The 10,995-nt window shown below is 43.8% G+C and overlaps 1 protein-coding gene across 1 annotated transcript; it reads right to left on the reverse strand.

Moving 5' to 3' along the window:
- Positions 1 to 8,343: 8,343 nt before the first annotated feature.
- Positions 8,344 to 10,177, reverse strand: LOC138903085 (uncharacterized). The gene is made up of 6 exons (XM_070191000.1): positions 10,060 to 10,177; positions 9,345 to 9,789; positions 9,246 to 9,303; positions 8,964 to 9,134; positions 8,628 to 8,750; positions 8,344 to 8,532 (listed from the first exon to the last, which is right to left on the reverse strand). The coding sequence occupies exons 1-6, from the start codon at positions 10,175 to 10,177 to the stop codon at positions 8,344 to 8,346; spliced, it is 1,104 nt and encodes a 367-aa protein (XP_070047101.1).
- Between the last annotated feature and the right edge of the window lie 818 nt (positions 10,178 to 10,995).

A 10,995-nucleotide genomic window follows, 5' to 3' on the forward strand; every position in this document is an offset into this window, starting at 1 on the left:
TCTCTGATGTTTTATGTGCACACTATAAAGATATGAAGCGCTACAGTTTATACATTTGAACTGCTTATAATCTGTGCCACTCTTTGTTTCTGAGTTTTATATTTCGTCTAGTTAAAGTTATTCTTGCCATCTTTTGGCCTAATAGCAAGATGCAGAGGCTATGGGATCTTGTTATCAGATCCCTGAAAGATAAAAACTTTGACAATATGGCCAAGCAAATAGTTATGCATCATTCCAATTTTGTCATGTCTACAAAGGGACTGATTGCAGCCCAGAAGTTGCAAGCTGCATTTGGTCACCAATTCAAATTGGTGAAATTTTTTATTTTTCCTGGTGGCCAATGTCTTCTGTATTCTCTTTCTTTTTAAAAGAATTCTAAGGACCCATTTGGACATCGATTCCCACATATTTTTTTGGAAAAGCTGATTTGGGTGAAGTTTGATGTGAAATTAAAAATGTGTTTTGGACATGAATTTTGAGACAAGTTTTGATATGTTAAAAAGTCTTTTTTTTTTTCCAGCTAAAAAGTCCCAAATAGTCATGATTTGACCCAAAAAGATGTCTTAAGCTCTATGGGATTTGAAGTTTTGGTTTTCAAAATCTCCCAAAAACTAGATTAATTATATAAACAAACACATATTTAATTATTTTTTTTGAAAGAAAACTTCCAAAACTTATGGACAAACGCCTATTAACTTTTTATTAATGTTCTTGGCATGTACATGCACACGTTTGGTATAAAAACTAGCATAGACAAGAGAATAAATAAGGGGGTGCTTACCCAATTTAAGGCTGGCCGTTTACAAGTCCATAAGTTGATGTCTAGATGTGGGGTTCCTCTTATCCTCTATTGTATATATTATCCTTCTTTTTTCTCGGTTTTTATATAATATAACCATCCAATTCAAAGTTCAATTAATTTGGATTCGTGTAAGGTAAGCACACTAAGGAGAGTAACTTGCTTCATACCAAAAAAGATTTCATTCTTGCCATACAATTATTGTGCTCAAGAGTGAAGGGATCCTGACCATCTCTCCGCATCTCCAAATGATCATATTATCCTTCTAATGCTTATTGTATACGGTTAAAACCGATCCTCGATCATGAAGATCGATTGAGGATGGCATCTCAGTCAAGGGGTATCTTCATGGAGAACCCGAACGAATTCCGAGATGGGGGCATCGAGCTCGGGACGTCCGAATCGACCGAGGTAACATCGACCGATACGGGTCCCGAACATCGATGCCCGAAAGTGATCACCAAGCTCGAAACCAAGGCCGAGGTTCCGATCCGACACCGAGCTCGAGTCGGTATCGAGCTCATAGACAAAAAGCTGTTACAACCGCACCAAAGGAGAGAATCTTGGCGGGAATTAAGGAGGAGACACACCATCATGGGTCCTCCACTAGTAATATTATTTCTATTATGTTACTATAGATAAAGTAGTGATCCTTGGCTATAAAAGGCAAGATAGATTGTAATAGAAGGGATCTTCCGTGGGATTAAGAATTCATTGTGTTTATCTTTCTAAAGCTCACTAAGTATCTTTGTTCATCATTTTCTATTTTGCATCATAAATACGTGTATTGTTATCTTCAGATCAAAGGAATCTACTTACCCTTAGAACCATACATAAATTCAATGTTATCCGATTTTTCGGGTAAACAGTTTGGTGCCCACCGTGGGGCTAAGGATAACAAGTGATTATTTGATACAAATATACAGTACACTCCAGCTTACAACTTCATACCAGCAATGGCTCTGCCAATCGACCTCGAAGCCGGCCTTCAGGATAAAACCAACAACTTGGTGCTCGTGGCTGAAAGGCTACCCAACAACGGCAACGAGGCTCGAATCGAGGAACCCGAAATTCGAGTTGAAGTACCAGTAGATATCAATTCACGAATAGCTCTAGAAGCGAATCAGCGTTCCGAGCAGGAAAGAAGCGTTCAGGGTGGCGCTCGACCCATAGCCCGAGACACCCACAACACGGGGGAAATCGGGGCCAGCTTGCGTATGATTTTCTAAATGCTACAAGCCCAATAAGTAGCGATAGCTCAGTTGCAGAGCCAAACTCATATGCAAAGTAATCCAAACTCCAATCCACTTCTTCGAGAAGTAACCCCCAGAACGGAGCCCGACACAGTGAAATCGAACGAGCGAGAATCAGGAACCGCTCCTGAAATTGCTAAACTGCTCGAGGAACTCACAAAACGAGTCGAAGCCAACGACAAAAAATTCGAAACATATGATGCTAGGATCGATCAGATCCTGGGGGCTCCGCCCATGATGAAAGGGCTAGATTCGAAGAAATTCATACAAAAGCCTTTTCCATCGAGCGCGGCCCCGAAACTGATCCCAAAAAAGTTCCGTATGCCCGTAATTCCCAAATATAACGGTACGACCGATCCTAACGAACATCTCACCTCATATACATGTGCCATCAAAGGCAACGATTTGGAAGACGATGAGATCGAGTCCGTATTATTGAAAAAGTTCGGAGAGACCCTCGCAAAAGGAGCAATGATCTGGTATCACAACTTGCCACCAAATTCTATCGATTCTTTTGCCATGTTAGCAGATTCGTTCGTAAAAGCACATGCTGGTGCCATAAAGGTCGCAACGAGGAAATCGGATCTATTCAAAATAAAACAAAGGGGTGATGAAATATTGAGGGAATTCGTATCCCGGTTTCAAATGGAACGCATGGATTTGCCACCAGTCACAGACGACTGGGCCGTACAAGCTTTCACCCAAGGGTTGAACGGACTGAGTTCGACAGCATCACGTCAGCTGAAACAAAGCTTGATTGAATACCCTGCAATAACTTGGGCGGATATACACAATCGGTATCAATCAAAAATCAGTGTCGAAGATGATCAATTGGGATTTCCGTATGAACCCACGCGTCAGAACCGCGCAACCACTAAAATTCTGAAGGAAACCAACAGAGAACAAAGGTTAAACAGAGACCGATACCAGCCGTACGTCACAGATCGAGTGAACCACGGTTCGGCACATGAGACAGTTAGGAATAACCGCAGGTATGATCGGGGGCAAAATTCTCGGGGACTTATGAGCAAGAGAGGCTTTGATAAATATGCCGATCTTATAGAAGTTCCTCGATTATCGGAATATAACTTCAACATCGATGCATCCGCCATCGTATCGGCTATCGGACGCATCAAAGATACCAGATGGCCTCGACCCATGCAGACCGATCCGGCCCAAAGGAATCCCAATCAAATATGCGAGTATCATGGCACCCATGGTCACAAAACGGAAGAATGCAGACAATTAAGAGAGGAAGTAGCCCGCTTGTTCAACAAAGGGCACCTTAGGGAATTTTTGAGTGATAGGGCGAAGAACCATTTTAAAAACAAGGACTTCGGCAAGCAAAACGAAGAAGAAGAACCACAGCACATCATTCACATGATCATTAGCGGCGTCGATACCCCTCAGGGACCTATGCTCAAACGCACTAAAACATCGATTGTGAGGGAAAAGCGATCTCGAATTCAAGATTACACTCCCTCAGGGACTTTATCGTTCAATGATGAAGATGCAGAGGGAATCATCCAACCCCATAACGATGCACTGGTAATATTCGTACTCATGAATAAAATTAAAATTAAGCGTGTGTTAATTGATCCAGGTAGCTCGGCCAATATCATCAGATTGAAGGTCGTAAAATAGCTCGGCCTACAAAACCAGGTCGTATCCGCAACTTTGGTTTTAAACGGATTCAATATGGCATGAGAAACCACCAAAGGCGAGATAACCCTACTGATAAACGTCGCCGGAGCAATTCAGGAAATAAAGTTTCACGTGATCGAAGGCGATATGAGATATAACGCCCTTTTCGGAAGGCCGTGGATCCACAACATGAGAGCTATACCTTCGACCCTACAACAGGTCCTCAAATTCCCAACACCGACAGGTGTCAAAATAGTGTACGGAGAACAACCAGCCGCAAAGAAAATGTTCTCCGTCGAGGAAGCAAAACCAACATCTTCGTCTTCGCCGGTGAATGGATTGGGTTCAAAAGGAGGCACAGTCGAAGACCGGAACGCCAAATAGCAACCAAATACATCGGCCTCGACCCAGCCAGATAAGCAGAGCATCGAAGAAGATAATGATCAGTGGATCCCTCGATCTTTCGTGACCCCCGATGACTACGATGCCACCAAATCAACTATTGAGGAATTGGAGCAAATCATTTTGATCGAACACTGGCCCGAACGAAAGGTATACCTGGGAAGGGGTTTGAGCCCCAAACTCAGGAAGAAAATCATTCAATTTCTTATCGATAACATCGATTGCTTTGCTTGGTCCCATTTAGATATAACAGGAATCCCGCCGGACATAACGACACATCGACTAAGTGTGTCCCCTAGATTCAGACCGGTGAAGCAAAAAAGAAGACACCAATCGGAGGTGAAGCACGCATTCATAAAAGATGAATTAACTAAACTGCTCAAAATAGGATCCATTAGAGAGGTAAAATACCCCAAATAGTTGTCCAATGTGGTCGTAGTGCCTAAAAAGGGAAACAAACTTAGAATGTGTATAGACTGCAAGGACTTGAACAAAGCATGCCCCAAAGATTCTTATCCACTGCCCAACATCGATCACTTAATCGATGCCACGGCCGGCCACGAGATCCTTACTTTTCTCGATGCCTATTCCGGGTATAATCAAATCCAGATGAACCCGGAAGACCAGGAAAAGACTTCGTTTGTGACCAGATATGGAACATATTGTTATAACGTAATGCCCTTTGGGCTAAAAAATGCAGGAGCTACTTATCAACCCCTAGTAAATAGAATGTTTGAAGAACAAATAGGTAAATTAATGGAAGTCTATATTGATGACATGCTAGTCAAGTCCCTGCACGCAGAGGACCATTTGACCCATTTGCAGGAAACATTCGATATTCTGAGGAAATACAACATGAGGCTCAACCCCGAAAAATGTGCTTTCAGAGTCGGCTCGGGTAAGTTCCTCGGCTTCATGGTGTCAAATCGGGGAATCGAGATTAACCCAGACAAAATCAAGGCCATTGAAGACATCACCATCGTGAACAGCGTGAAAGCTATACAAAGGTTAACAGGAAGAATAGCAGCCTTAGGCCGATTCATTTCGAGATCATCAGATCGAAGCCACAAATTTTTGTCTCTACTCAAAAAGAAGAACGACTTCGCTTGGACACCGGAATGCCAACTAGCGTTACAAGAACTGAAACGATATCTATCGAACCCACCACTGCTGCACACTCCAAAAACCGACGAAAAACTTTACCTGTACTTGGCAGTATCAGAAGTCGCCATAAGCAGTGTCCTGGTTCGAGAAGAGGAAGGTACGCAATTTCCTGTTTACTACGTAAGTCGGACCTTAGGGGAAGCGGAAACTAGATATCCGCACTTGGAAAAATTGGCGCTTGCGCTGATTAGCGCCTCTAGGAAGTTACGACCGTACTTCCAATGCCACCCCATAAGCGTATTAACCACCTGTCCACTTCGTAATATTTTACATAGACCTGAACTATCGGGCCGATTGGCCAAATGGGCCATCGAACTCAGCGGGTATGATATCGAATATCGACCTCGAACGGCCATAAAGTCTCAAATTTTAGCAGACTTCGTGGTCGATTTCACGCCGACCCTCGTACCCGAAGTCGAAAAAGAACTATTGTTAAAATCAAATTTATCGACGAGGGCATGGATCCTCTTTACGGACGGAGCTTCGAACGTAAAGGGGTCCGGGCTAGGCATAGTTTTAAAATCTCCCACGGGTAACATTATTAGGCAAGCTATTAAAACTATCAGGTTAACTAATAACGAGGCCGAGTATGAAGCCATAATTGCAGGTCTCGAGCTAGCTAGAAATTTGGGAGCGGAGGTCATTGAGGCCAATTGCGACTCTTTGCTGGTGGTGAGTCAAGTAAACAAAACCTTCGAAGTCCGAGAAGGCAGAATGCAAAGGTATTTGGACAAACTGCTTATCACTTTGAACCATTTCAAACAATGGAGTCTACGACATGTTCCACGAGAACAGAATAACGAGGCCGATGCGCTTGCTAATTTGGGATCATCGGTCGAGGTGAATGATTTGAACTCGGAAACTGTCGTTCAACTTTCAAGATCTGTAATCGAAGATTGGCACGCCGAAATAAATTCTACTAGCTTAACCTGGGATTGGAGAAAGAAGTATATTGAATACTTAAAAAACGAAAAGCTCCCTTCAGACCACAAAGAGTCCAGGACCCTTCGAACTAAAGCTGCTCGATTTACTTTGACTGCATACGGAACATTATATCAAAGAACATTCGATGGACGATGGCGGTATGCATAGGTCCGGGAGATACCAATTGCATCCTCCGAGAAGAACACGAGGGCACTTGTGGCAATCACTCCGGTGCTGACATGTTAGTTCGAAAAGTGATCAGAGTAGGGTATTATTGGATCGATATGGGCAAAGACGCAAAAGAATTTGTTCGTAAATGCGATAAATGTCAAAGGTTTGCTCCAATGATCCATCAACCCGGAGAACAACTTCACTCGGTCCTATCCCCATGGCCATTCATGAAATAGGGAATGGACATCGTCGGCCCCCTACCATCGACCCCAGGTAAAGCCAGATTTATTTTGTTTATGACTGACTATTTTTCTAAATGGGTTGAAGCGCAGGCGTTCGAGAAAGTAAGAGAAAAAGAGGTTATCGACTTTTTGTGGGATCATATCATAAGCCGATTCGGGATACCATCCGAAATAGTATGTGATAATGGGAAGCAATTCATTGGCAACAAAATCACAAAATTCTTCGAAGACCACAAAATAAGAAGGATACTAGCAACCCCGTACCACCCCAGTGGAAACGGACAAGCCGAATCAACAAACAAAACTATTCTTCAAAACCTGAAGAAGAGATTGAACGACGCTAAGGGAAAATGGAGAGAAATCCTGCCCGAAGTCCTTTGGGAATACCAAACAACATCGAAATCCAGTACAGGGGCGACCCCATTCTCCTTAGTATATGGATCCGAGGCATTGATACCAGTCGAAGTCGGAGAGCCTAGTCCCAGATTTCGATTCATGACGGAAGAATCAAATAACGAGGCTATGAACACCAGCCTTGAATTATCGGACGAAGGACGAGAAGCTGCCCTCATCCGGTTGGCCGCACAAAAGCAACGAATCGAAAGGTATTACAATCGAAGAACTAAACTTCGCCACTTCAAGCCAGGGGACTTGGTGTTAAGGAAAGTCACCATCAATACTCGGAATCCAAATGAAGGAAAACTAGGACCAAATTGGGAAGGACCGTACCAGGTGCTCGAGAACTTTGGGAAATGATCGTACAGGCTCGACATCATAAACGGCAAATAGCTATCAAGCAGTTGGAATGTATCACATCTAAAACGGTACTACTGCTAAGGTCCGACCTTTCCCATATTTATTCAACTGTCCTGTACAGAAGTTCAAACAAAGAACAGAAGTATTCTTTTACTCAAAAGCACGTGTTGCACTCTTTTTTCCTTAGACCGATTTTTTCCCAAATGGGTTTTTGCGGCAAGGTTTTTAATGAGGCAACCATCGATCGTGCTGCGCTTTTAAAATAGTATCCGAGGCTTTCGACCCTTAGCCCGAACGGCCTCGAATACCGGGGGGCCACCAGGCCCTCAAACACATCGAGTTCAGATGCAACAAAGTCTTCTCACAACAATAGAGGAAAAATTGTAAGAGCCAAAATGGTCAAAATGAACCATGCTCATATAGATTGCCCCAAAACATATGTACAATGACTTGAGATTTATTATGCAACCAGCCTACGGGCATATCGAGTTATCTCGAGTTCGAAATAAACACTCGAATATTAAGCCTACGGGCTACTTCTATATCGAGTTCGAAATACTCAGTCGACCGTTGAGCCTACGGGCTACTTCAACATCGAGTTCGAAATAATCACTCGAATATTAAGCCTACGGGCTTCCACATTATCTCGAGTTCGAAATAATCACTCGAATATTAAGCCTACGGGCTACCACATTATCTCGAGTTCGAAATAAACACTCGAATATTAAGCCCACTGGCTACTTCTATATCGAGTTCGAAATAAACACTCAAATGTTAAAGCCTACGGGCTGCCGAGTTCGAACAAGGACCCAATCAAGTTTGAAACATTGAAAAAGCTACGTTTACTCAGAGTTTACGTTAACCACCACATTATCATCAACTCAACAAGCAAAATGTCACTCCAAATCTGATCGATCAAAATCGACCTTGTTATATATATATATAAAATTGCCTACATAATTAATTTACAGATATGGAGAATTAGACTCTAAGCTTCTGGGTCAGGGTCTTCCCCACCCTCGGACCCGCTTTTGCTACCATCATCGTTATCATCGTCATCATCATCAGAAGCCAAGGCTTCAGCTTCCGCTTCAAGCTCTTTTGCCTTTCTTACCTCTTCGGTAAGGTCGAAACCTCGAGCATGTATCTCCTCGAGAGTCTTCCTCCGAAATCTATACTTAACAAGTTCGCAACCCAATGAGCTCGAGCATCGACAATCTTCGCCGCTTCATGGGCCTCCACTTGAGCGGCCTCAACATCAACTCGATATACAGCAATAGACTTATCCGCCAAAACTTTCGACGACTCAACCTCCGCCTTAGCCTCAGCAAGTCGTATCTCAAGCTCATCGATTTTCTTAGCCTGACCCGACACCTTTTGCTTGACGTTTCGAAGCTGAACGTCGGCTGATAATAACTTTGTTAAGATGGTTTCTTTCTCCGCTGCCAGGAGGTCAATAGTCTCCTTCCACTGGTTGCATTCGGCCCGGATTTGATCGACCTCCTCTCGAAGTAGCCTGATCTTCTCGATCTTTTGCTGCAACTGAGACAACGAAGGGTTAACTTCCACAGTCGAGTCGAATCCTTACTTTAACAGAACGAGGCTCACCTGCTGATCGAGCTCGACCCTTTCTTCACGAACCTTAGCCAAATCCGCTTGAAGATCTTTTATAGCCTCCTCCTTTTTGCTACTAAGAAGTCGAAGGTCATCTCTTTCACCTAGGACCTTTCGGAGTTCGGCCTCACACTGGCTAAGATCAACTCGAAACCTACCGATGGCCTGCATAGTTAGAAACTGTCATCAACACCAATAAAACAAAGAAGGATCACCGATATCGGAACCGTCAAGTATGGAAAAGAACAAAGAAGCCAAGTATGGAAGAATCATTACCCGAGTAATAAAACGATGAGCTTCCTCTAACAAAAGAGAAGCATCACCGATATCGGAACTGTCATCAACACCAGTAAAACAATCCTTAAAAGGATCCACTGCACCTGAGCCAGCAAATCGAGAGTATTCAGCTCTCGAGCCTCCTTCAACGCCTCCTCAGAAAAAGACGGAAGAGAAGGTGAATGGCCCATTGCCATTGCCCCGAGAAAATCACTCGGAGTACTCCGATCGAGACTTAGGTCTTCGGAACCAACCCTGATGCGCACGGCCGCCATCGGCTCAGCAGCTCTAGCAACCTCGACTGCCTCTGTAGGTCGGACTACCAAAGTCGAGGAGCTATCTTCTTCTTCTTCTTCCTCCCTCAGTCGTTGGACCGAGTCGATCGAAAGGGCAATGATTTTTCTCCTCACCTTTCGAGTTTTGGGCTTAGGGTCCTCCGGCCGAGAGGAAGCCCTTCGTTTCTTTTCTTTTCCCTGTTCCAGGACCGGGGACTTGTTTCCTTCATCACCGCTCGAAGGCCTCAAAACGGCATCCCTAGTTACACCTATATACAAAGGAAAAATCAATAACGAAATGAACGCAGAATATACCTCGAGGGAAACAGGAACCAAACCTCACCATGATTCTTGGCCTCCCATCTACCTTTAGCCAAATCACGCCAAGCGCGCTCGGCATAGGATGAAGTCGAGGCTAACTTTCGAACCCAATCCTCGAGATCAGGCACAACTTGTGGCATCCAAGGTGCAGCTGGACATCAGAAAATAATATTAACAAAAATGGAAAAAGACACGAAAAGCAAACATGAATCACTTACGGTCGAAATTCCATTTTTCAGGAAACGACATCTTTTCCTCCTGGATAAGATCACGAGTCCTCACTCGAATATATTGACCCATCCAACCTCGATCCTTATCTTCATCAATGCTTGACATCAAAGCCTTCGATGTTCGACGATGTAGCCTAATTAGTCCACGATAAATCTGAGGCCGATACAGTCGTATAAGGTGGTTCAGAGAAAAATCCAACCCTCCGGCTTTGATAGAGAAGAAACACAATAAGATGACTATACGCCATAAGGAAGGATGAATTTGGCCGAGGGTAACCTTATATCTCCTGCAGAAATCAAAAATCATGGGATCGACAGCTCCCAACGTAAAGGGATAGGTGTAAACACTTAAAAATCCCTCCACGTAAGTAGTGACGCTCTCATCGGAGGATGGGATTTGTAACACAACCTCAGAACCCCAGCCGCAGTCTTTTCTGACGGCCTCGAGGTGAACCTCCGCTATAGAGCACGTATACATCGATACGTGCTCACACCGACCCGGAACGGATGAAGGGTTCTCCACCCTAAAATCAGTTTTTAAAATACACGGGCCGGGAATATAATCTTGAACGGATGGCTCTGTCGGCGCCTTATCGTCACACGACCGTGAGGAGGAAGCTTTCTCCTTGTGAGGTACGATTTTTGAAGTTTTCGCCATCAATATGAGAAGAAAAAGTCGCAAATGAAGGTGAAAGAGGGGACAACACCAAAACTCTGGTATAAGCGGCACTAAAGCAACGAAGTAGATAAAATAATCAAAGGGAATTTGGGAAAAGAGGAAGCACAAAAGTGGAAAACATTATATGGGAAAACTATTTATAAGGCATGGCGATTCGTTTCTAGCGGTGGCCGACCACCGACTGACACATATTAAATGCCTCGATGATACCAAATCGATGGGACAGCTATCACGCACGTCATAGT

Source organism: Nicotiana tomentosiformis, chromosome 12 (genome assembly GCF_000390325.3).
Source record: "Nicotiana tomentosiformis chromosome 12, ASM39032v3, whole genome shotgun sequence".
Classification (NCBI taxonomy): Eukaryota; Viridiplantae; Streptophyta; class Magnoliopsida; order Solanales; family Solanaceae; genus Nicotiana; species Nicotiana tomentosiformis.